The 26,552-nt window shown below is 44.7% G+C and overlaps 2 protein-coding genes across 3 annotated transcripts in view; both read right to left on the reverse strand.

The window, feature by feature from the left end:
- Window positions 1–2,538, reverse strand: part of Rrm1 (ribonucleotide reductase M1) — a 42,991-nt gene extending 40,453 nt beyond the window's left edge. The window contains exon 1 of the mRNA XM_013014129.1: window positions 2,230–2,538. Within this exon, the coding sequence (XP_012869583.1) occupies window positions 2,230–2,248 (19 nt within the window). The 5' untranslated portion in view covers window positions 2,249–2,538. The remainder of the gene's footprint in view (window positions 1–2,229) is intronic.
- Window positions 2,539–5,162: 2,624 nt separating this feature from the next.
- The window catches only part of Stim1 (stromal interaction molecule 1), a 185,816-nt gene continuing 164,426 nt past the window's right edge, over window positions 5,163–26,552 (reverse strand). The window contains exons 7-13 of one of the 2 annotated variants that reach the window (XM_013014118.1): window positions 23,420–23,597; window positions 16,985–17,152; window positions 16,390–16,490; window positions 15,870–16,105; window positions 14,162–14,254; window positions 12,216–12,282; window positions 5,170–7,080 (exon numbers count right to left, since the gene is read on the reverse strand). In XM_013014118.1, coding sequence (XP_012869572.1) covers window positions 6,564–7,080; window positions 12,216–12,282; window positions 14,162–14,254; window positions 15,870–16,105; window positions 16,390–16,490; window positions 16,985–17,152; window positions 23,420–23,597 — 1,360 coding nt within the window. In that variant the 3' untranslated portion in view covers window positions 5,170–6,563. Of the gene's footprint in view, window positions 7,081–12,215; window positions 12,283–14,161; window positions 14,255–15,869; window positions 16,106–16,389; window positions 16,491–16,984; window positions 17,153–23,419; window positions 23,598–26,552 lie in introns of both variants that reach the window. The other variant, XM_013014119.1, reaches the window with a different exon arrangement.

The following is a 26,552-nucleotide window of genomic DNA, read 5'->3' on the forward strand; positions in this document are numbered from 1 at the left end:
AATCCAACAAGGGCTGAGAAGGTGGCTCAGTGGTAGAGCACTTGCCTTGCATGCCTGAGGCCCTGGGTTCGATTCCTCAGCTCCACATAAGCAAAAAGAAAAAAGCCGGAAGTGGTGCTGTGGCTCAAGTGGTAGAGCGCTAGCCTTGAGCTGCAGAGCTGAGGGACAGCGCCCAGGCCCAAAGTTCAGGCCCCACAACTGGACCCCCCAAAAAAAAATCCAACAAAAATCTTAATACACTTTGAATATTAACAAGTTCTGGTGAATGCTACAGTGGCAGAATCTAGAATAAGAGCCATCTGGATCAAATTATGTTCTATAAGATCGAAGACATGATCCCCAAATAGTAGGGCACCCACCTGGCAAGTGCAAGGCCCTGGGTTCAAACTCTCCAGTACCACCAAAACAAAAAGAAACCGAAGGAATGAGAATCAAAATCAATCCTGCTTACTGTAGATAGTACTTTTTATGTTAGTTATTCTAAAGTTGACTTAAATGGTTTAAAATCTAACACAGGTTTACCTATTCCAATAATCCATTCAATCACTAAGGATTTACTAAATTACTGTATTTTTGAAATACCTTTGTTTTGGAGGGCTTTTTTGTTTTTTGGTGCCAGTCCTGGGCCTTGAACTCAGGGCCTAGGTGCTATCCTTGAGCATTTTTATTCAAGACTAGCACTCTATCACCTGAACCACAGCTACATTTCCAGCTTTTTTGGTGGTTAATTGGAGATAAATTTCGAGGACTTTCCTGTCTGAGCTAGCTTTGTACCTTAACCCCTGATCTCAGTCTCCTGAGTGGCTAGGATTACAGGCATGAGCTACCAGTGTCTGGCTTAAACTTCATTTTTACAGAAGCAAGTAGTTACAACTCAAAATTTGTTTCTGTTTGTCTCATGTGACTCTGTTCTAATTATGTGTTGTTCTAAATATGTTGTTTTTTTCCAACTTATTCCCAAGGAAGGGACTGTTTGTTCTCATAAACTGCTAGCAAAGGGCTGGACACAAACCTAATGGGAAACTGCTGAATATGAGTACAAGTCCCCCACCCTGTCAAAACCCTTGGCCATGGCCTTTTTTTTTTTTTTTTTGTCGGTGGGTCGTGGGCCTTGAACTCTGGGCCTGAGCACTGTCCCTCAGCTCTTCAGCTCAAAGTGAGCACTCTACCATTTGAGCCACAGTGCCACTTCCTGTTTTCTGGTGGTTTATTGAAGATAAGAGTCTCATGGACTTTCCTGCCCAGGCTGGCTTTGACCCACTCAGCCTCCTAAGTAGCAGGGCCTCCTTTATTTTACTGGATTTTTTTTTTGTGGGGGGGAGGTCCGGTCGTGACGCCTGAACTCTGGGCCTGGGTGCTGTCCCTCAGCTCTTCAGCTCAAGGCTAGTGCTCTACCACTTGAGCCACAGTGCCACTTCCGGCTTTTTTCTTTTTGCTTATGTGGTGCTGAGGAATCGAACCCAGGGCCTCAGGCATGCAAGGCAAGCGCTCTACCACTGAGCCACCTTCCCAGCCCCTGGCCTCCTTTTTTTTTTGACACAGTCTTCCCATGAGAAAGGAAGACAGTGCCTGTCACACAGGCTCTTCTCTGGGTTATGACTAGGGTTGGAAGACAACACAATCTGGTTCAAAGAGCAAACTCCGGAATGCCGTTTGTGTCTGGGATGTTCTTTTCACCCCCAAAAGCTGACCAGGAAAAATAACAGGTGCCTATTTTAGGCCCCAGAGTCCTGTCTTTTCTGGTTTCCTGTTGTGCCTAGCACTGGTTACCAAGCTCACAATTAATTTTCAAACAACTCAGTCCTCACGCTGAGATCCCACCCTGGCCTCCCCAGCGCCTAGCTGAAGGGCTTTGGGTCAGTCACCCTTCCCTGAGCTCGTTTCTTCACTTGTGCGGGTGGAGCTAACGACCTTTTCCCAGGGTTGTGGTGGGGAATCACCCTGCACCTGGAAACCACTCGATACAGGGCAGTGATTATGGTGAACGACAGCATAATGACAAAGACGAGAGTGCGCGTACTGAAGGCCTGGAGAAAGGAGAGAGGCTGACTGCGGAGGCCGAGATGGTTGACAGGGCGGGAAGGCAGGGCGGGAAGGCAGGGCGGGAAGCCGCAGAGGCCGGCCGGCCGGCCGGTGGGCGGACGAGGGTACCAGCTCCGGCCTCAGCCACCCACAGCCCCTTCCTCCACCTCTCCTCACCCACCCAACCCACCTTCCCGGACCCCTCACCTCGCTTGATTACATGCATCGCCGCTAGTGGCTGAGGCGCTGATAATTCAAGGCGGAGCTGCAGCTGCGAGGCGCCGGCACGACCGAGACGGAGACCGAGAGGGAAGGCTCGGACTTGCAGCAGGGTTCACAGGCCTAAGGGTCCGGAATTGGGATGCAGACCGCACTCTCTCCGCCCGAGCAGAGGCGCGACAATCCGAATTCCTTCCCGCTCCCGCCACCCGTGACGCACAAAACGGGGCGACGGAGCTCGAGTGACGCGACTAGACGCTGCCCACGCCCGGAGCCGAATAGGCAAGTCAGCGTCACTCTGCGGCCGCCATGTTGAGTGTGGGCAAGACCCCGGAAACCGCGCCTCTCGCTCTCTTGTCTCTCTGTTGGCCACTATTGGATGCGGGCAGGCAGGCTGGCGGGCACGTTTTTCCTCCCGCCGCCATGTGTGATGTGGGCAAAGCGGAATCCGCCGGGTACCCTGGTGGAGCATGCCAGCGCTGTCCTCGCCCTTCCTGCCTGGGACTCCTGCCTAAAGTCCAACCGGGCAAGGATTTTTGAATTCACAATGAAAAGTCAGCCGTCCAGAACACTTTTTCTTGTTTTGATTGATGCATTTTCATGAGCTTTGGACGTGAGCTCTACTCTAGGACCCGAGTGCGTTTAGGTTGGCCAGAATCCTGGCTCTCCAGAGTGGGAGAAAGGCCAAAGTGGGCCAATGGTGTCTTGATTTTATCCTTAGAGACCTGGGAGAATTTTAAGTAGGGACATAATCTTTTTGCCTTTTCTCCAGTAATTGGATAATAGGCTCTCAGACCTAAAAAGCATTGAGTCTAACAAGTTAAATAAGAGAAGAGTAAGACTGGCATCTTGCAGGCAAAAACTTGTTGTATTTATCACAGAATTGAAAGAAATACAAGGGGAGGGGGGCGTGAAGATGTTGAAGGGGTGACACAGGTGACACAGATCAAGATGTATTGTACACATAATCTGGTTTAAGTAGCAAAAAAAAATTCTAACATAACCTAAAATTAAGTAAAGAATATGGGAAGAGGTGGGTTGGGAAGGGTAGGTGGGAATGTTGAAAGGGGTAACACTGATCAGGATGCACTATATTCATAAAATTCTTCAGTGAAGGGCAACTCCTTTGTACAACTACAAGATACTAAAAAATTTTAAGCTATTTTTTCTCCCTAAAAAAAAAAAAGTACTAGCATCATTGACTTCATTTCACATGCATGCTTACTCAATCACTCAGAGAGTATCCAAAAAATAGAAGATTCCTATCTAATCTCCCAAGTGGGCACAGGAGATTTCTGACTCTGTGCAAATCTCCCATTCCAAGATTCCTATAGCACCATCAACAGGAAGTAACTACTAAAGAAAATGACCATAACACCTTCCTCCCTATCCCCTCCCATCCCTAATGGGATAATTAGTGGGTATTTGGAGGAGAACATAATCACTAAGTCCATTTCTTCCCTCTCTGGCTGTGTTTTCCTCCTGAGCCTTGGATTCTGAGGATAAAAGGACTAGTTGATAATATGTATGACAGGAAATCAAAACTACTCTCAATCCCCAAGCAACAGTGAACCTCTCAGGGCACATCAATCCCCAAATGAGGCAGTCTCCTATAATGGTGATGCTGCACCTGGAGAAGAAGCAGTAATCCCATAGTAACTGAATTGTTTGAGCAAGCAATAAGGACTTTTTCCAACCATTTTGCAGGACCAGAACTAAGGATCAACCTTACCACACTATGAACAAGAAAGGTTTGCCAGGCACCGGTGGCTCACGCTTGTAATCCAAAAGCTACTCAGGAGGCTGAGAGCTGAGGATTGCAGTTCAAAGCCAGCCCAGGCAGGAAAGTATGTGAGACTCTTATCTCCAATAAACCACCAGAAAACCAGAAGTGGTGCTGTGGCTCAAGTGATAGAACGGTAGGCTTGAGCTGAAGAGCACAGGGACAGTGTTCAGGCCCAGAATTCAAGCCCCAGGACCAACCAAAAAAAAAAAAAAAAAAAGGTTAATTATTCAAACCTCTTGCCCTCCTTTCCCCAATCTTTACTTAAACCTAAAGATGGGCCCAGGGATGGGGGGAGGGCATGACTCAAGCAGTAGAGGGCCTCCAAGTGTAAATTCAAATCCCAGACTAACACACACACACACACACACACACACACACACACACACACACACACACACACAAAACCATACCTAAATTTTATAGCACTACCTCATCCCAAAGCTAAGCTAAAATGTTTAGTTTTCTCCTCAGCATATCTATGCTGAATAAATCATTTCCTGCCTTTTTACCTTACTTCTGTTTGCTTTCTTTGGGGTAACTGACATGTTGGAACTCCCTAAATCAGGTCTCTGACCTAAGACTCCAGTTATGGATGATTGTAGGAATAGGGTCTGAGACAAGGCGGCTGTTGCCTTGTGGAGGTTAGAATTGGTGTCTAAATGTGGATAAAAACAGATGAGAGTTTTAATATGCAAGGCTGATTGAAAACTTCTGGTCTTAGCTACACAAACTTACCTTTATTAAATTTTTTCTATGGCATCTTTCCCCCCAAAACCTTTTACAACTCTAACTGGTGCCTTGATGTTCTCCAGATGCTGCTCAAGATCCCTGTAAAGTCATTCATTCCAAGTCACAGGAAGTCATAAATAACCCTATAGACTCAAGATGACCCAGAAACAGGATTGTCAAATTTAGGAAATAAAACTGTGTCACGAATATTGTATAAGGCATAATTTTAATTAAAAAGTTACTCATCTGCAGTTCAAATTTACCTAGGCAGTCTTTAACTTTACTCAGAGAGCTCTTAGGCTTATGCACTGGAGTTTCATTTTCCCATGTCAGAACAACAATCTCTTCTTCATCTAGTCTTGTAAGCCACAGAGAACACACAAGACACAAAGACAGACAAAGACAATAGAGGCTAAAATCTCCTACATGCTTTATTGGACTTCAAAGAGTCTTATGAAATAACACAGAAAAACCCAAGTGAGGGTGTCCAGTGGGCACAAGGCAGTCTGCAGCCTGGCACCCTCCTAAGACGAGTCCCAGTTGTACCCACAATAGGGTTCAGCATGGCAGAGTGGGGCAGAGGAAAAATACCTTTACAGCCATAGCAAAAATAGGTAAAGGAGAGAGTTGTCTAGAAGATGAGAAGGGTAGAGGGAAGTGGTCATACAGCAGCTTTCATATATACCATCTTCCTTCACCACCTCTTTTCCAAACCAGTTGTGTCCTTTTTGAGCCTCTGGCCCAGACTACGTGTACACGAAAATCAGGGGAATCTGACAAGGGGAGTACACTGTGCAGGCACTTGGGAAATTCAGATTTCCTTTTGTTCACGTTTAAACTTGTATCTTTTGGTTCAAATACAACAACATTCTTGCCAAACGACTCCAGGGTTTCACAAGAGCCCTGAGTCATGACTGGTGGCTCACACAGCCAGGGGAGCCAATTGTCCTGAGCTCCAGGAGTATTGATGCTTTGGGTTGCTTTGGGGCAGCACCTCATAGAGACTAATGCTCCTGCAGTATGGAGTAAAAGGGGTAAGAAAAAGGCAGGTGTGGGCAGGATAAGAGAGGAGAGGTGAGGGCCTTATAGGCCACAGCTTTGGCATCCATTTATCCTCTAAGCGAGGTCTCTCCCAATCCATCCCAAACCTAGCCTCACTTTAAGCTCTGGTGGCTTGTTCCTGGAAATGGGTTTCACTATCCACCTCCCCCCCCCCATAAACTACTGGAGGCCAGGATGAGGTTCTCTCCAGCCCACTATATTCCCAAAGAACAAACTCCTAAGAGTAAACCTTTGGCCCGTCTGTGGCAAACAGAATGATTGCAGGTGGGATGAACATATCTGAGGTATAAGCAGGTGTCAGAAGTTATTCCTCCTTTTTCCCCACAATTGCTACAGGAAGTTGGGGAGTGGTGGGAGGGAGGAGCATAAAATCAGGAGACAGAAACAAAACAAACAAAAGAAAAATCAAACCTCAAACTGGGACAGCAGAGACAGAAGCTGCACCCCAGAGGTGGAGCTGGAAGTTGAGGGAACAGCAACTAAGACATGCACTGAAGTGGAGAGGGAGTGGCGGCAGCAGCCCGTGGTTGAGAGGGAAGCAGGGCAAGCAGGCCATGGTGGTCAGTTAATAAATAATGATGAAGGACCCAAGGGTGAGGGAGGTGGGTATGTACAGTGCCCAAGCCTCTGGGCCAGCCCCTCTAGTCCCCAGTCTAGGGGCCAGATATCTTGAACAAAGGGAAGGACAGGGAGGCAGAAGACCCAGGGAAGGAAAAGCTGTCTCACCACTGTCACCCCTATTTGTCTACTTCTTAAGAGGCTTCTTAAAGATTTTGAGGGTTAACTTCTTCCTGCCTGGGCTGGAGTCAGTCTCCTCACCAATAGAACCATTATCCTCCTCAGCCATGGCCTTCTTGCCAGCCAAGTGAGGAATGCGTGTGTTTCGGCTGGCCTGCAGGGCTCTGCTGTCCCCAACTGGAGATGGTGTGTCTGGGTCTGGGGGACTGGGGCTATGAGAACGGGAGGAATCCAAAGGTGGGGAGCCACCAGGTGGAGCTGAGGGGCTCAGCTCCATCAGGCTGTGGGCTTTGTCCAGCCCATGGTTCAGTGCCAGTAATGCTTTCTTGGCCACAGCGGGGCTGTCAGGCACTTTCTCTACCAGAGATCCTGGATGGACCCCCTCAGTCAGCCGCTGGCTGCCATTGGAAGTCGTGGCATTGAGAGCCTCATCTGCAGCACGGCCCATCTGAGGAGGCTTGGGGGCCACACGCTGGCGGTCACTCATGTGGAGGGAGGACTCCGAATCGGAATGGGTCAAATCCCTGCAAGACATAGGGCAGAAAGGAAGAAAAGGGACGTGTGCAGGATAGGAAGAAGAGGAAGGGCAAAGAGGAGAGAGAAACAGGCATGTGCAGGATAGTAAGAAGGGAAAGGGCAAAGAGGAGAGGAAAACAATGTGAGAAGACATAAACAGGAAAGAGAAACAGGATGAGTAGGCAGATGAAAGATAGAGTATGAGTAATGGAAGTTGAGTACAGGTTTACAGAGGAGAATAGAGAGAATGGGGATAGATTGGAGAGATATAAGGAGAGAAAGCATAGAACATGAAGGAAGAAAAACAAAAAGGTAAGCAAGCAGGTAGCAATAAGAAAGATCAAGAGGAGAAATAAGGGGAAAGTGATGGGAAGAGAAGAGATAGATAAAAAGGAAACAAAAACAAATGTCATTATACCATAATCTCTCAAGCAAAAAAGTTTGCAATATCTGGGCCCCAAACCTGCTCAATACCTAAATTAGTGCAATTGTAGGCTTAAATTCTACAGTCAACATCCTCAGTAAGATCTCTGCCTCCCATAGCTGACTAGGTTTCTTAAGACACAAACTTAAGGTAACATAGAAACTGCATGCTGCTCTAAGTCACCATTTTCCATGCCTTCCTCCCCCACTTATTCCCTGTCACACCCTGGGACATGTTCACTCTGGGCCAGGCTCCAAGGAACAGGGCACATGCAGTGAGCGAGCCTGAGCCAGGCTGGGAGATTAGAACAGCCTTGCAAACATCCCTCACCCACTCCAAAGGCCAAGATGCTGCTTCGTCCTACTCTTTCACATGATTTAAAGGAGATCACAGAGAAATGTGAGAGTGTAAACCAGAGTCCAGGGTGGCATCAGGATGTTGGCCTTTGGGATTGAGATGAGGGGTAGGGTTCAGAAGACCTCTAGGCTTTTTTCTGTGTGATCTTAGACAAATTATCTATCTTTGCGGGTCCTTGATTTTGGCCTAATATAGACAATACCAGTTCAGTTGTATTCCAAGACAATTTGGAGGTTTAGAATATGAAATACCACTCACAAGAGGCTTTCTTTGCAAAGCTAAGTTTTGAGGACCTGCCATCACAAACTGGACATGCACACAAAGAGCTACTCCAGGAATCTGAGACCCGTTAGGGGGCTAGCTCTTCCTAGGAAGATCATAAACCAATTCCAGATGTCATTGATCCTGCCTCTCCAGACGAAAGAAGGTTCCCAATCCCAAACTCTCTTTCTGTTTCCCAGAGGCTTGAGAACCACAGGAAAGGTTAAAGGAAATGTCTAAATATCTGAGTCAGGCAGCAAAAAAAGTCATGAGTGGAAGAGGAAAGCACCACAAAATCCAGAAAGAGGGAGGGCAAGTGTCAGAAGTTAAGGAAAAAGAGAGATTTCTAGAAAGGACAGGCAAAAGCGGGGGCGGGGGAGGGTGGCTGATAGCTATTGTAGGTTTAATTCTCAGGAAAACTAACTTAAGCTGCCATCCATGTTCCAGTGAGCATGTCCTGGACCCAGGATAGCAGAGAACAATTCTGGCTATAGTTTCCATGCCACAAATACTGTTTTAACCACAGAAGCTAATGTTTACAAATATTCAGTCTTAAATTTGGTTCCATATTCTGACATTGGCCCTTGTTTCTATCCAAATGTGTCCTTGTTTCTGTAAGCTCCATGTCTATCCTTGACATATTTTGCCTTTCCACACACATGCAAAGCACTCAACAAGGTACAAAGGAAGTTTTAGGGAGCAGCACACTTAGCAAAAGTACCCTCTAAACTCAAGAGGTGAGCAAAGAACTGACAGTTCAAACACTAAGGAAAAGAAAGTGTCATCATTTGAATATGAAATGTTTCCAATAGACCATGTATTGAACGTTTGTTCCCCAGCTAGCAACACAAATTTTGACTATTTTGGGAGGCCTGAGACCCAGCTGAAGGAAATAGGTAGGTCATTAGGGTCGGGTTCTTGGGAGCTATATCTTGTAACCAGTATCTGTCTTTTTGTCAGTCTCTTTTTTTATTTTTATTTATATTTTTTTTGGGGTCCGGTCGTGGGGCCTGAACTCTGGGCCTGGGCGCTGTCCCTCAGCTCTTTAGCTCAAGGCTAGCGTTCTACCACTTGAGCCACAGTGCCACTTCGCTTATGTGGTGCTGAGGAATCGAACCCAGGGCCTCAGGCATGCAAGGCAAGCACTCTACCACTAAGCCACCTTCCCAGCCCTCTTTTTTTTTTTTTGTCAGTTGTGGGCCTGAGCGCTGTCCCTCAGCTCTTCAGCTCAAGGCTAGCACTCTACCACTTGAGCCACTTCCGGCTTTTTCTGCTTATGTGGTGCTAAGGAATCAAACCCAGGGCCTCATGCATGCAAGGCAAGCACTCTACCACTAAGCCACCTTCCCAGCCCCTGTCAGTGTCTTCTTTCACCAATCTCCCTCCCTCCTTCCCTCTCCCTTTCCCCCTCCCGCCCCCGCCACTAGCTTCCTGTTCACTGAGAAATGAAGAACATCCTGTGCCAAAGACTCCCATGACTAGGATGTTCTGAGCAAGAATACAGAGCCAAGTGACCAGGGACAGAACCCTTTGAAACCATGAGTCAAAACAAATCTTCCTTTAATTTGTTTTTGTCACATAGTTGGTCACAGCAACTCAATAGTAACTAAAACAGAGGTCAAAATATTGGAGCCCTCCTAGCCTTACTTCTCCTAGCCCCCAGTCCCATTTGGTCTTCATTGCCATCCACCTATGCCTGCCCTCATCAGCTAAAAGGTGAGACTTCCAAAGAAAGATACAAGTGTGGGAGGAAGCCTGAGTACATATAGGAGGGAGAAGGCCCACTGAAGCAGGATCACCTTCCCTCCCTGAAGTGTTGAGACCCTCTGACTAGAGGTGTCCCTCCCCAAAGGCTGGACTGCTTTAGACTCCCATCCCAAGTTACTAACCTTACTAGAGAGCCTGTTTGCCTTTAGAGATGATCCTCTGGTGCATGGTGCAAAAGAAAATTAAGTAGTAAACAGGCCAAGTAGATGCAAGTTGCTTTCCACCCTTCCTCCCCACTGCCCTCAGCTTAGGTCTTGGAGCATAAGATATACAGCATCCTCTACCATCCCCACCCCTAATTCAGTCATAGTCTCCCTTTCTAGGCTTCTGGATGAAAATGAGGATGACAGTGAAGATATGCAGCTCTGCTGAGTAATAATCCTAGTGAGGACAGCCCCTTTGGGAAAGGAATAGCCCTCAAGGATAATTATCCAGAGGCTCAAGGGACAAAGCTAAAATTATGAGTGTCAGAAGGAGGCAAGAATAAAACAAAAACAAACAAACAACAATAAAGCAATGAAATCAGTAGATTACAGCCCAAAAGTCAGGACTGGGCCATAGTCATAACTTCACAGATGGAGACGTTATTTTAGAGGAAGTAGGGGAAGCTTTTTCCTTCCCGCGGTACTGAAGATCAAATACAGGACCTTTGGCATGCTAGGCAAACAAGCTATCACTGAGTTGCCTCCCCAACCAGAGACTTTCTGAGGGTGCCCTAAGCTTGTTCCAGACTCTTAACCTTAGCTCTCACCTTAAGGGGAAATCCCTGAAGCTCTCAGAGCAGACTATGGGACAAAGTCTCTCACCAATTCTTTTCCAGTTCACTTACTGAGACCTTGTAGAAGGACAAAAATACCCAAAACTGTGTCTTCAAATGGAAAACCAACTTCCTGTCTGTGTTCTGTTCCTAATTAGCTATGAATATTAGTGAATTATTTAACTATTTATTAACTAATTATTCCTACTCTGAACTTTTCAACCTACCCAACTGTTCTTGTCCAAACCCCCCACACCTGATTCCTCTTTTCTATACTCCAGTTACATGAATGATACTAGATTCATTCAGTCACTCAAGTTAGAAACATGTATTATATTAGATTCTTCCCTTTCCTTCACCTCTGTGTCCATGTATTAGGTCAATCATTTTCTTTCTATCCCAGGATCATAGTACTTCTAGATTCTTGTAATCTCCTTCCTATACACTGCCTATAAAATTTTATTTCTAAAATGTAAGTAGGATCAGTATACTTTCTTTCAGAAACTCTTTTGTAGTTCTCTATCTCCTAAAACAATAGACTTTCTGAGCCTATCATTATAGTTTCATCTACTTCTTCTTCCCACTAACACATATCCAATATTTTAATTGTGAATCTATTGTATCACATGCTCTTACATCTCCATGCCTCTGCACATAATGTCTCCTCTGTCTAAAACACTTTCTCTTTTCCCTGTATAAGATGTTAGCACAAATGTCATCTCATTGGTGAAGCATTCCACCCAGGTACACACTGTTAGTTACTCCTCCTCCCTCAACACCCACATAGCACTTATCGAATTTTTACATAATTATTTATGTACCTCTCCCAGACCAAACTGAAGTTTGTGATGACTATGATTGTATCTTATCATCTATGAACTCCTATGCCCAGAAGAACCTGGCACAGAGTAAACATCAACAAACGTTTGTTGAAGGAATAAAGGAAGTGAGGACCCCATGAAGATAACCGATATAAAGTACATAGTTTAGGCAAAAGTGCTATAGGATTATGAAGGAAGAGTTAGATACTCATTTTTAGAGTCAGCAAACCCCAGACAGAGACGGGGAGAAAGGTATGAGAAATTAAGCTGACCTTAAAAAGGAGTTCCAGAGATGGTAAAGGAAACATCAAGAAGATTCCCCACAATACACACCCAGAGATAACCAAGCAGCAGCCAGCAGGCAGAGGCCAAGGGAAAAGCAATGGAAAGGAAAGGAATGGAAGGGGAAAAGAAAAGAGAGACAGATGATACCCCAAGCTTTCTGAATGCCCAGGCATCACAGCGGTGCTGTCAGAAGGGGTTGGGTCAGGGTAGGGATCCATCTGGTGGAAATAGGAAGTGCTGTGGTGGTAATAAACAGGGTGGACATGGACGGTAGTGGTAGTGGTGGTAGTGGTGGTGGTGGTGGTGGTGGTGGAGATGGTGGTAGAAGAGGAACAGGAAGAAGAAGTAGAGGCAGGTGGAGAACTGGTCCCGAGGCCTTCAGAACTGAAAGACTGTCCAGATGAAAGGCTGCGCATTCGCCGCAGAGATACCCGGCTTGTCAAGAAGTGGCCAGCCTCGCCCTCTACCAACCTCTGAGATCCCAGGCCGTGCTGTGTCTCTGTCAGGCGCTGCCGAACACTGCTTTGCAGGCTGGGAGCTGCAAGGAAAGTAAAGAAAGGTGTGAGGAAAGGCCAACATGCTTTGGGCTGGCAGGCAAGCAACCCATAGAGAAATGGCTGATGAAGACTTTGCTGGGCCTTTGATGCCCAATCTAGAGAAAGGGGTATCATCTCCCAGAAACCTCCCACCATGGGATGGGAAATTGAAGATGAGCTGCCTAGGGCAATTTTAATGGCAACTTCAGTGGGAAAAGACCTAAGGCCAATGTCACTATAAAGGGAGGTAGCAAGGCAGTTAGTGGGAGGACACAGGCAGGACAGGGTAGGATAGGGGACTGGGGCAAGGTCCGGGAGAGCACTAAGAACCAGCCTTTTCAGCAAAACCAACATCAGGAAATAATTCACAACTTAAACAAGGACTTTATGATGAATATATCCATTGGATCATCATTAATAATTGTATGAATGTTAACATAAAAGATGGGATAAGGGAAGAATGATAACGTATCTATTTTCTGAGAGACTACAGAGATATGAGGTTAAGTGTCAGTGCCTCACGCTTGTAATACTAGCTACTCAGGAGGCTGAGTTCTGAGGATCACTGTTCAAACCCCGCCCAGTCAGGAAAGTCCATGAGACTCTTATCTCTTATGGGCAAAAGCTGGAAAGGTAGCTGTGGCTCAAGTGATAAGAGTTCCAACCCTGTGCAAAAAAGCTCTGGGACAATGCTCAGGCCCTGAGTTCAAGCCCCAGGACCAGCACAAAAAAAAACCCTACAGAGATTAGCGTAAAAGGATTTTAAGAGCATGGGAAAATTCCTATTAAAATGTTCAGGGGAAGAAGACGTAAACAAAATTATATAGAATAGTCTTGAGCTTTGGAATGTAAAACACTAAAATTGCAAGCAAAGACTTTTTACCTGGATCTATAATTTGAGTAGCTTATATCCCCATTTTATTACACAACTTGTACAACCCTGAAGAGTTATTCTGAGACTTCATAATCATGTATGTATCTGTCACAGGTCATGGCACTCCATAAATGATGGTCATTATCTTAAATACACTTAAAACTATTTTACAGACAAAATACAGAAAGAACAGGTATTCAACTATGGTACAACCATGGATGCCTTTCTTATCCTACTATTTACCTTTAAAATTCTCCAAATTTCCTGTAATATGCATAAAAGAATCTAGCTCCTGGACCAATTATGCCAATAAGCTCTTGGAAAATGATAACTATCATCCCCATTTGGGCACTAGGTTATTTAGAATTGTGACAGAGCAACCCTGTGGGCTCAATCTCATATCCAAGATGAAAAAAAATGCAAATCTTACACCCTTTCTTCCACTGTGGTAGACAGCTATCTACTTAAAGATGGAAAGTGTAAGGTATAAGGGTGACAGAAGTCTTGGAAGGACTCTCAGAGAGAGACCACAATTTTCCACTGAATGGGGTTGCAAGGCAGGGCCTCTGCAGCTAGTGGCTTTCAGGACATGAAAAGGAGGCCTAAGAGGAAGAAGAAATCCATAATAGGACAGGGAAGAGGGAAAAACAAGACAGAATCAGGAAAGAGAGGGGGAAAATATTTTTTAAAAAGAGGGGTGGTTTTGCCTTCCCGCTTTTCCTCCCAGTCCTGTTGGAAGAAGGGCCATCAAGATACTGTGTAGCTGAGTTGAAGGGAAAAGCCTAAAGCCTTCCATAACCGTGGATATTCTCTCTCCAGCTCTTGACCAAGTAGGCTGATTCTTCTCACCCCCGAACCCCTCCCTGTAGTTAGTAGGGAAAGTGCTGAGGGGATATAGGGAGCAGGCATGGGGTGTGACACAGGCAGGGGAAGGGGCCCATGGGTAGGAGTGTTGGTTTAGTCCCAAAAGTTGGAAAAAACAAAAGCCCCAAAGGGGCTCCTCAAACCCGGGTATTTCCAGAGGGACTGATCATCCGAGCCGGCGGATGTAGAGCAGAGAGAGCGGTCACTGGACCTACGCCCCATCAGCCAGGCAGCATCTAGGGTCAACAAGCCAGGCCAAAAGGAGAAGAAAATCTGATTTATGGAGGGCTTCAGCCTGCCCATCAATGGGCTATGAGAAAGGCAGGGAGTAGGAGGTGTTTAAGGTATTGAAAGTCCTTCCCTTCCTGGGTCACAGGAATTTTTGGATCAATAGGTCAGGGTCTGTTTTCCCATCAGTGATCCAAACATTGTTTGGCTTTTGACTAAAAACATACAAAGAATCTGGGTATCACTGGCTCACATCTGTAATCCTAGCTATTCAGAAGACTAAGACCTGAGGATCAAGGCTCAAAGCCATCCCAGGCAGGAAAGTCCATGAGACTCTTTTCTCCAGTTAATCACCAAAAAGTAAAGCTTTGACTCAAGTGGCAAAGCACTAAGGTTGAGCAAAAAAGCTAAGGGACAGGCCCTCAAGCCCTGAGTTCAAGCCCTAGTACTGGTATGGGTACACACATAAAAGATACCAGATCAAGGAGGTAAAAAGGCTTGTCTAGGGACAATGTATTATTAGAGAATGGGAATCCAGCCTTCTTTGCTCCTCCTAAAGCAGCCCTGGATTTCTGCCATCCCCACTGCACAGGTGGGAACAACAGCTTTACCTTAAGAAGACCTATTTTATTTACTTTAAAAATGAAACAAAAACTTCTCAGCTAAAGAAAATTTCAACTGGGCTGGGAAGGAGGCTCAGTGGTAGAGCGCTTGCCTTACATGCATGAGGCCCTGGGTTTGATTCCTCAGCACCACATAAGCAAAAAGAAAAAAGCTGGAAGCGGTGCTGTGGCTCAAGTACTAGCCTTGAGCTGAAGAGCTGAGGGACAGCGCCCAGGCCCAGAGTTCAGGCCCCACGACTGGACCCAAAAAAAAAAGAAAAGGAAAATTTCAACTGTGAGCCAGTAAAGGAAAATTTCCTTAAGAATACCCACATAATGTTGTGCCTTTTGACGCTGTTCTACTCAGTCCACATCACTTTCAGGGAAAAGAAGGGAGAGGAAAGACCCAGGACAGAGGATCGGTTCCAACAGTTCAGGTGGAGAGCCAGCCATGTGTGTGCAGGAGCTCTCTCCTGACCGAGAATGCCTTTAAACTTGAGGCTTTGGGGGTAGATCACTTTAAGGACATGTTGCTATAAGCATCCTCACACAAAAAGGCAGGGAGAAAAAGAGAGATATCATTCCATTCATCTACTTAAGCAATTAAAAAAATAAGAAACATAAATAAAAATAAATGCAAAAAATATTCGAAATGAATGCCATTTTTACATTGTAAATAAAAATCTCAGATGAGATTGTTTTTTACAAAGGTAGATAACATGGGGGGAAGGGAAAATGAACAGAAAAACAAAGAGTGAAGGAAAACATACTTAACACAACAGACCTATGAGGATACAGTATATAGCAAGGGAAAAACCATCAAAAGGACAACTATAAAAGAAATGCCTTGATGTGAATTGTGTTTAATAACCCATGTCAGAAGTCAACTGTTTTCTTGGTTATCTGCCCCATGTGTTATTTAAACGCAGCAAAGGCCATAGACTTCTGAAGTACACATGAAAGACTACTTCCCTCATTCCTACTAATGAAAATCCCCATCTCTACCAAAGAGATCACCTACACTGCATGGACAAAGGTGACACAATCTCTTCATCCATATCATCCACATCGTCAGTCATGATGAAGTGGGCAGGGTTGGGGCGTGTACTGCCCATCCAGCTGGGGTCTATGTTGAGGGCAGCTACCAAAGAGTGGATGCCAGGATTGTTGACAATCTGGAAGCCACAGAGGATCTCAATCTGCTGCCAGCGGTGCAGGCGCTCCCTCAGTGCTGCTGTCACCTCACTCAGTGCTTGCCTGAAGATAGATGGAAAAATAACTGCAGGGGTGGACTGGGTAGGAGACCCAGAAAGAGTACGGTCTCTTCTCAGAGAACAAGTTACAGAGATACTTGTGATACAAAATACAATAAATTCATAAACTTTTGAGCAAACTGAGAGCTGGATCACCACTAGAGCAATAGACCAGAACTTTCAGTCCATCGGTGGAAAAACAGAATTGGGATTCTTAGAAGTTCTATGTACCCTCAAATTCTAATGATAGTATGAATGTTGCCCAAATGGATAACTTGTGCTACTTACTTAGCTGTTAGGATTTTATGATCCACATCATCCAAGGAAGAGCTGTGGGCCACATGGAAGGTGCCAAAGAGTGTGTTTCTCTTCTTTTTTATCTTCTCAGCCTGCAAAGATGAAGCCCCCCATCTTAAAAAGAGCAGGGCTTAGATGTTAGGAGAAGTGAGAAGGGCAATCTTGTGGCTGGGTCCTTCTCTCCCTAGCACAATTTAGGCTGAGGAGGAGAAAAGGAAGACAGAAAGGGAGGGATAAAGGCAGGGAGTGGCAAAGGGACTAGAGGAAACCAGAGAAGAAGCAAAAGGTTCCCCTGTCAGTACCCTAGCCCCGGGAGAATCACTGTCTTCATGGCAGCCTGGGACTAGAAGAGCTTTCCCTCTGCCTGTTTCCACTTGCGTCATCTTTCCCCGGAGACAGGTGGAGGGAATATCCCTACACCCTCATTCCCTCATCTAGAAGCTTGAAGGAAGTATCAGGAGTTGCACATTAGAAAAAAGAAATTGAACCCACCACCACATTATCTCTTGGCCCAAAGGGAGGGACAGAGTGGGACAGAGAAAAGGAAAAGGGGCAGGGGGAAATAAGGCAGGAGGGGAGGTCTCACCCCTTCTTTGGCCACAAGCAGCTGCTTCTCAGCATTTTGCTTCTTGATATTGTAGTACTGAACCTCCACCTCATGTGTCAGCTGCAGCCATTTCTGAAGGGCCTCTGGAGCATACCATGAGCTGTGTGATTCCAGCTCCTTCTCTGCTTTCCTCAAGGCCTCCCGAACCTATGCAGACAAGAGCATGCAAGTCTGTTTCTGATACTAAAACCCTCCCTAATTCTTCTGAATGATGCTTCAGAATCCAGTCTTCATCTAGCATGAGATAGGGTAAGGATTTTGTTTTTCCATATCTTATATGCAAGGACATAAGCTCAGAGAAGGAAGTAACCTATTCAAGGTCAAATTGTCAGCTGTGTCAACCAGAACTCAAACTAACTTTTTTTTTTCCCACTCTAGGCACTCTTTTCTACTACATAAGTTGATTCTTACTGGGGTCTGTGTGAACCTCAAGATATCACCATGTGGCAGAAAAAGCAGTTGGTTCAAAAATCTGAAAGTCTGGTTCTGGTATTTGGTTAGGTCTCAGACATTATTAATTCACTATGTGGTAGGACTTTTGCTTATGCAAATCAAAGCAATCAGTAACAGTGATCTCAGGAGACTGTGGGACAACTGTCATAAGAGGTATATGAAGAAATCACATCAGGGCTGGGAACGTGGCTTAGTGGTAGAGTGCTTGCCTTCTTTGCACAAAGCCCTGGGATCCATTCCTCAGTACCACATAAACAGAAAAAGCCAGAAGTAGTGCTTCAGCTCAAGTGGTAGAGTGCTAGCCTTGAGCAAAAGAAGCTCAGGGATAGTGCCCAGACCCTGAGTACAAGCCCCAGGACTGACCAAGAAAAAAAAAAAGAAGGAGAAGAAGAAAAGAAATCACATCAAAGAGATCTCGACACTCAGTATTCAATACTCCAGAAGGGCACTGGCCTGAATGAGCCCAGTTTCCTCTAGTCCAAGTACTATGCCTATGATTCTCTCAGTGAACAGAGCAGATAACCTTTGAAAAAGTACTCTCTATAAAATGGAAAAACAGGCTGGGAAAGTGGCTCAGTGGTAGAGTGCTTGCCTTGCATGCATGAGACCCCGAGTTCAATTCCTCAGCACCACATAAGGAAAAAGAAAAAAAAGCCGGAAGTGGCAGTGGCTCAAGTGGTAGAACACTAGCCTTGAGCTGAAGAGCTGAGGGATAGCACCCAGGCCCAGAGTTCAGGCCCCACAACTGGACCAAAAAAAAAAAGCCGGGCGCTGGTGGCTCACGCCTGTAATCCTAGCTACTCAGGAGGCTGAGATCTGAGGATCGAGGTTCAAAGCCAGCCCGGGCAGGAGAGACCATGAGACTCCTATCTCCAATAAACCACCAGAAAACCGGAAGTGGCGCTGTAGCACAAGTGGTAGAGTGCTAGCTTTGAGCTAAAGAGCTGAGGGACAGCGCCCAGGCCCAGAGTTCAAGCCCCACGACCAACAAAAAAAAAAAAAGAAAGAAAGAAAATGGAAAGACAATGAATATGCCCACATTTAACACAAGCATTGCCAACAGAAACCAAGACATTATAGGATCGACATATAACCAGAAAACTCCTCACTGACTTTCTCTATAAAGAAAACAGGGGGAGAGGGGTCAGTTGTGGGGCTTGAATTCTGGGCATGGGTACTTTCCCTGTGCTCTTCACCTCAAGGCAAGCGCTCTACCGCTTGAGGCACAGCACCACTTCTAGTTTTCTAGTGATTTATTGGAGATAAGAGTCTCATGGAGTTTCCTGCCCAGGCTGGCTTGAACTGTGATCCTCAGATCTCAGCCTCCTGAGTAGCTAGGATTACAGGCATGAGCCACCGGTGCCCAGCTAAGCAAACAGTTATAAAGCACTCAGGTGTGAGAGATCTGGAAGTATATGTAGACATTAGATATACTGGATCTCCTGCTACCTCATCAAGTCCCCCCAGCAAAAGTGATTCCCAACTTCTCAAACTGGACACTAACCTTCATCTGGACAGAATTCAGGGAGCAGGGATTGAGAAACAGGCTGATTATTCCCAATTTCAGCCACTGGAACATGTATGTATCCTATAGTAAGCCCTATCCTCTCCATAGTGCAAACTACATCAGAAGGGTCTTAGTTAAGAGCAGACATCTTTGTTTATTTGAGAGCCAATGAAAGCACTTGGCTTGTGGCTCTTGTAAGAATAAAATGGCCCACTTCTGGTTTTATAGATTTTTAAATGAAGAATAGATACCTTAGAGACTAATAGATACCTTAGAGTCTAACAACTTATGATTAAGTTCAACACTAAAAGCAATTAAAGGAACAAGATCACTAAGGAGAAAAAAAGTAAATAGAGGAAAGTTTGACTAAAAGGCACACAAAGGGGCTAGAGCACTAGGTTCAAAAGTGTTGTGAGAGAAATAATTACAAAATAGGAGATGGAGAGACCAGAGACAGAGGACTAGAAAAAGATATATCTTGCCACATGTAAGCAACAAATGCTTAAAGGATAGAAGACAATAAATGGGCAAGTAAGACAACACTGGGCCTATTCTATAATATGGTTCTCAATCTTTTCACATACTAGAAATGTGGTAAAAATACTGATATCTGGGCCCTAACCTAGAAATTCTGATTTCACTGATCTGGGGTACTAACTGGGTATTAAAATGCTTCCTAGGCTTGGCACGGTGATTCACACTTGCAATACTAACACTTGGGAAGTAGAGATAAGAAGAATATGAATTGTAGGCCAACGTGGACTACATAACAAGACTTTTATCTCAAAAACATAGATAGATAGATAGCTCTTAGACTAAAGGTATGGCACAGTATAGCAAGCACAAGGCCCTGAATTCAAACCCCAGTTCTTTAAAAAATTTAAATAAATTAATTAAGTAGTTCCCTAAGTCATTGTAACTAATCAAAGTTCATAATCACTGACATATTTTAAAGTGGTATCACCTTACTTTCACTTTCCAGTAGGGTATACTATATGTCATGGTAAAAGAACACATCTGGAAGAAAGCTGTATAAATTATTAAAATTGAGTTTCCAAAAATATCAGAGAGCTGTAGAAACAATTATGACTAGACTTGTAGCACACTAAGTGATTCAGAAATTCTCAGGTGTCTCCAAGACCTTCCAGAGAACATTTATAAGGTCAAAACTATTTTCATAATACTAAGACATTAACTACTTTTTTTATTCCCTTTCTCTCACAACTGAACCATGGAGTTCTCCAGAGGATACATGGTGTGTGAAGTTGTAACAGACTTAATGCAGACATTAATGTAAGAACTAACTAGTCTTAATGCCAGCTATTTAAAAAGTTTGCAAAATTGGGAAGCAGAGCTATGGCTCAAGTGGTAGAGCACTAACCTTGAGCAAAAGAAGTTCAGGGACAGTTTCAGGCCCTGAGTTCAAGCCCCAGGACTGGCACACACACACACACAGTGCAAAATTGTAAAACGTTACTGTTTTTCATTTAAGCGAAGTAAGTGAGGTAAGTCAAGCCCATATGTTTTCTCTCCTATGTGGAAATTAGATCTAATTTATAAATATGTGTGAACATATATGGGATCATTTACATATATACACAACATATTACCTAAAGTATAATATATGTAGGGAAGAATTCCAATGGTGTAACTCCTTTGAAAACTAACCTACAGCCAGGCACTGGTGGCTCACACCTGTAATCCTAGCTACTCAAAAGGTTAAGATCTGAGGATCTGAGTTCAAAGCCAGCCCAGGCAGGAAAGTCCATGAGACTCTTATCTCCAATAAACCACTAGAAAACTGGAAGTGGCGCTGTCGCTCAAACAGTAGAGCGCTTGCCTTGAGCTGAAGAGCACAGGAACAGCACCCAAGCCCAGAGTTCAAGCCCTGCGACCGACCAAAACAAAAGGAAGGAAGGAAGGAAGGAAGGAAGGAAAGAAGGAAGGAAGGAAGGAAAGAAGGAAGCAAGGAAGGAAGAAAAGAAACTAACCTATAGTCTTAACAAAATGAATACCAGAAAGCTGGAATGTGAGTGGTCAGGTAGAAGTTAGATCAAGAGGAGGGGGTAGATGAACGAAGAAAGGAAGGGTGGGAGGATGCAATGTATATATGTGAAAATGGAATTAAGAAGGTTCAGGGTATGGGTAGAGTTAGGAAAGATAGAGGACAATGGTGAAAAAGGTGACACTAATAAAGATACATTGTGCTCATAAAGTGACATGAATTGAAGCAACTACTTAAAGAAAATGACTTTATTTTGGAAGATTCAGTCATTTTTCATGTTATTTATATTAATAGATAAGGGATTTCAAAAATGTCTTTAGTGCCTGGAAAGGTGGCTTAGTGGTAGAGTGCTTGCCTCGCATGCAAGAGGCCCTGGATTCGATTCCTCAGCAGAAAAAGCCAGAAGTGGCGCTGTGGTCAAGTGGTACAGCACTAGCCTTGAGCTGAAGAGCTGAGGGACAGCGCCCAGGCCCAGAATTTAGGCCCCACAACCAACAACAACAACAAAAAAGTCTTTAAAGTGAATTAAATATTTTCAAGTTAATATTAATATTTTCAAGTTCTTCGCTTGTGTGTGTGTGTGTGTGTGTGTATGTGCACACACACATGTGCACGCTGGTCCTAAAGTTTGAACTCAGGGCCTGAGCACTATCCTTGAGCTTCTTTTTGCTGAAGGCTAGCACTCTACCACTTAGCTATAGCTTCACTTCTGGCTTTCTGCTGGAGATAAAGAGTTTCACAAAATTTCCTGCCCAGGTTGGTTCAAAGCCTGATCCTCAGTCAGCCTCCTAAGTAGCTAGAATTATAGGTATGAGCCATCAGTGCCCAGCTTCAAATCTTTCTTTAATTTCTGTTTTCTTACAGTTCTGAAGATACAACTTTGTGCATGCTAGGCAAGTGCTCTACACTGAACTACATCTAGCATTTCCATTTTCATTTCTAATAATATCAATATTGCTCCCACAAAAATGTTCCTTAGCCAGGTGCCAGAGGTTCACACCTGTAATCCTAGCTACTCAGGAACCTGAGATCTGAGGATTGCAGTTCAAAGCCAGCCCAGGCAGAAAAGTCCAATTAACTACCCCAAAACTGGAAGTAGAGCTGTGGCTTAAAGTGGTAGAGCACTTGCCTTGAATAAAAGAGTTCAATTGGGCTGGGAAGGTGGCTCAATGGTAGAGTGCTTGCCTTGCATGCATGAGGCCCTGGCCAGGTTTGATTCCTCAGCACCACATAAGCAGAAAAAGCTGGAAATGGCACTGTGGCTCAAGTGGTAGAGTGCTAGCCTTGAGCTGAAGAGCTCAGGGACAGTGCCCAGGCCCAGAGTTCAGGCCCCACCACCGACACAGACACAGACGCAGACACATACAGACACACAGACACACACACATACAGAAGAGCTCAGGAGTAGCACCCAGATCCTGAGTTCAGGGACAGTGCCCAGGTCCAGAGTTCAGGCCCCACCACCGACACAGACACACACAGACACACACACATACAGAAGAGCTCAGAGGTAGCACCCAGATCCTGAGTTCAGGGACAGTGCCCAGGCCCAGAGTTCAGGCCCCACCACCGACACAGACACAGACACAGACACACACAGACACACAGACACACACACATACAGAAGAGCTCAGGGGTAGTACCCAGATCCTGAGTTCAGGGACAGTGCCCAGGCCCAGAGTTCAGGCCCCACCACCAACACAGACACAGACACACAGATACACACACATACAGAAGAGCTCAGGGGTAGCACCCAGATCCTGAGTTCAAGCCACACGCACACACACACACAGTTCACACACACACACAGTATACACATACACACACACACACACACACACACACACACACAGAGTTCTTTAAAGTCCTAAATAATGTTTAAGACTTAAAAGATCTTGAGATGAGAAAATTTGAGAACCAGTGGATTACAGGAGCCAAAAACCCAGAGAAGTGCCAGGCACCAGTGGCTCACGCCTGTAATCCTAGCTATAGTCAGGTGGCTGAGATATGAGGATCATGGTTCAAAGGCAGCCTGGGCAAAGAAAGTCAGTGAGACTGTTATCTCCAATTAACCACCAGAAAACCAGAAGTGGCACTGTGGCTCGAGTAGTAGAGTGCTAGCCTTGAGCTGAAGAGCTCTGGGAAACACCTAGGCCCAGAATTCAAGCCCTACAACTGACAAAATAAAAAAATTAAAAATAAAAATAAAAAAAAACAACCAGAGAAGGGATGGGGCATGGAGGTCCAAGCTTGTGATCTCAGCACTCAGGAAATTGAGGCTGAAAGACTGAGATATCAAGACCAGTTTGGGATCCATAGCAAGTTTGAGACCGTATTTCAAAGCCCTTATACACAAAACTTTCTAGCCAGCCCCTGGGCTCCTGTCTTTTATCCCCATCCCCCACCCCCCCACCCCACCAGGGATCCAGGAATCTGTATATTCTCCTACCTGCTCCAACTCTTCCTCAGCATATTTTTGGCGGCTCCGCTCATTCTCTGTACCTTCCCGCAGCTCCTTCAGCCGCTGGGCTTCCTGCTTGGCAAGGTTGATCTCATCACGCAGCTTCTTTTCCAGATGGACCTTTTCCACCTCTACTGTGCGGTGCTCTTCCTGGGCCTTGTGCAGCCTGGGGGGCAATGTAAGATGTTGGAGGAGGCCAAGCAAGGCAGTGCAGGTCAACATGCCATAAGTCATGGCAACAAGGAAGAAATGCAAGTGCCAGATCTCAAGTAAGTTCTCCCTACTCTGAGGAGGCAGAACTAGTGTTGAGCTAGCTCAGGGCCAACAGAAACCACAGTCATTACCCCAACTCTCATATTGACCATCATTTTGCTGCCAGTAATTACTCTGCTGTTAAGACAGGTTCACAAGAATCTGAATCCCTCCCCTAAAGTATTTCACATAACTTGTAAACTACCAATTTACAACGCATTTCACATTTGTCTACTTAGCAGATAATGACATACTGATAGATAATGATATACTGATATCATTATCAGCCTGGGAGAGATGTGAGTCTAAAGACTTAGGAGAAGGGAAGTAAATTACAGAAGAAACCAAGACTAGAATTCAAATCTTTTTGACTTCATGTTCCATAATTATTCCCATCATATTGGGGTATCTGGCAGGTTCAAAAAAATGTAGAAAACCCTGAAAACTAGGCAAAATCCAAGAAAAAAAATCTCATTGTTAAGATGTGACCGAGGTAGTAGCAGAAGGTCAACTAACAGAAGAGAAAGGAATTATTGAGCTAGACCTTCTAGGATCCTTAGTGCTTACTCAAGAAGCACAGAAAAACGAAATTTATGCCAAAGGGGCTGGCTGGGGCAGGGCTAGGTAGGGCTGGGCTGGGCTGGGCTAGGATGGGCTGGACTAGGCTGGTCTGGGCTTGGGAGATTCCCTGAGATTCCTCTCCTAAGTATCTTTCATAGGCATCAGTTATAATTTTAAAAAACTACTTTTGCACTTACCCATATATTCTTTCTGCAAGCTTTCTTTCTTCCACATATCTACTTGTGTTAATCCATTAATTCATTCATCCATTTAGTCACTAAGTTCACCAAGCCCTGTACTAAGTCTAAATTTATGGAAATATCTATATATGGAAACAAGTCAGGAAACTAATCCTTCCACTAGAGCCAATGACAAACTGAAAACTGCAGTGTGGCAGTTTCACAATAAAGGTATACATATATACATACACATACGGTAAAGCCAAAAGATGGTCAAATACACTCTACCTGAAGGCAGATATAGGAAGGGATGAGGACTAGGGGAAATGGATATCAAACTGGATCCAGAAGAAAGAATAACAGTTTACTAATCCCTTTGAAAATGGAAAGGGCTGTTCTTTGAAAATCCTATCTGGCCTTCTTACCTTAGTAGCAATTATCAAGTTACCACAACACTGGAACAGAACAATAAAAAGGATGATGAAGAAGAGAGGGAATGTAGCTTAGCAGTAAAGTGTTTGTCTATCAGGCAAGAGGCTCGAGTTTGCAGGGAGAGATGAAGAGAAGGAGGCAGTGAAGAAGGGAGAGAGAAAGGGCAGGAAAGTGATAAAACTGAGGTATGGAAAAGTAAGTCTCTAGAACAAGAAGAATCCACAGAGAAAAGCACTTGGCCACTGAATTAAGAAGACAGAAATAGAACACAACCTCTTTTTTAAAAAACAACAACAAAAACAAACAAAAAAAACCCCTTAAGCCAGGCACCAGTGGCTCATGCCTATAATCCTAGCTACTCAGGAGGCTGAGATCTGAGGATCACAGTTCAAAGCCAGCCCAAGCAGAAAGGTCCGTAAGACTCTTATCTCCAATAAACTACCAGAAAATCCGAAGTGGCGCTGTGGCTCGAGTGATAGAGTGCCTGCCTGGAGCTGAGGGACAGACAGCACCCAGGCCCAGAGTTCAAGCCCCACGACCAACAACAGAACAAAAACAAACAAAAAAACCCACTTAAGTCCAGAGTAGTGTCTCAAAAAATATATTGGAACAGATAGGAAAGACAAAGAAATACTAAGCTACAGGTTTCCTGGTCTGCTTACAATTGCAGTGTTCTACCTTCTTTACCTCTGAAGAAAAAGGGAGTGATAGTCCTCATACACTAGATGGCGCTACTTGTAAAGATTAAAAACAAAAACAAAAAACTAGAGGCGCATTTCCTGCCTCCATCTCCCTTCCTTACAGAATATCCCTTTCCTTGTACTGTTCCATGACCCAAGTGTAAGAAATTTCAATTATTTACTGAAATACTGTCCTCTTAGTAAAATCCAATGCTATGACATGTCTGTCCTCTATAATAGACTGGACCTTCAAGGTAGAACTGAGCCGAACTCACTTCCATATTCCCAATAGAGTAGTGGAGACTAGGATCAATAAGTATTACTAAAGGTATAAAAACGAGCAAATAAATGTTGTTTTACTCCAAGGCAACAATCCATTAGCAGTACAAGGAAGAAAATTTAGTAGCCTGGGTTGTGGCTCTAATCATTTGCGGGACTATGTGAAAATTCTGCCTATTTCTTCATAACAAAAAGGGAAACAAAATTCCTGCCTGCCCAAAAGAATTATTTTGAAACCCAGTGAAATCCTAATTGGAATGTGCATGTAGCATTACATTTATTCACATGAGCTATCAGGAACTCAGCAGATAAAGCTCTGTGGTGCTGGCAGTGAAGGTCTATAGAAGGAAGAAGGGGCAAAGTGGCCTGAGGGCTCTGAGTACCATCAGAGGGGGTATGTATGTACTTGTGTGCAAGCCTGGGGGGAAGGGGTGTCTCCTAAGTGCCATATAGAGGTCAGTAAGCTCAGGAAGCCTTGGGGAATAGGAGAGCTGGGAGCTTAGTTTTATCCCCAAACTTGGAATGTCTCCTGCTAAGATTCTTTTGTCTTTGGAATGAAAACAGAACATGCTTTTTCAGACAAATGAAGTTTGGGGATTGTTCAAACAGCAGTAGTTAGACCCTAGCTGGCAAAGGGTCTAGGAACAAGAGGCCCGGCAGAGCAGTCATGAATCAGCTTAAAAATCAGCCCCTTTTTGCCCCCTAGAAGCCTAGCCTATGGAAATGAATCTATATGGT

The sequence above is a fragment of the Dipodomys ordii genome, unplaced genomic scaffold, assembly GCF_000151885.1.
Source record: "Dipodomys ordii isolate 6190 unplaced genomic scaffold, Dord_2.0 Scaffold22, whole genome shotgun sequence".
Taxonomy (NCBI): domain Eukaryota; kingdom Metazoa; phylum Chordata; class Mammalia; order Rodentia; family Heteromyidae; genus Dipodomys; species Dipodomys ordii.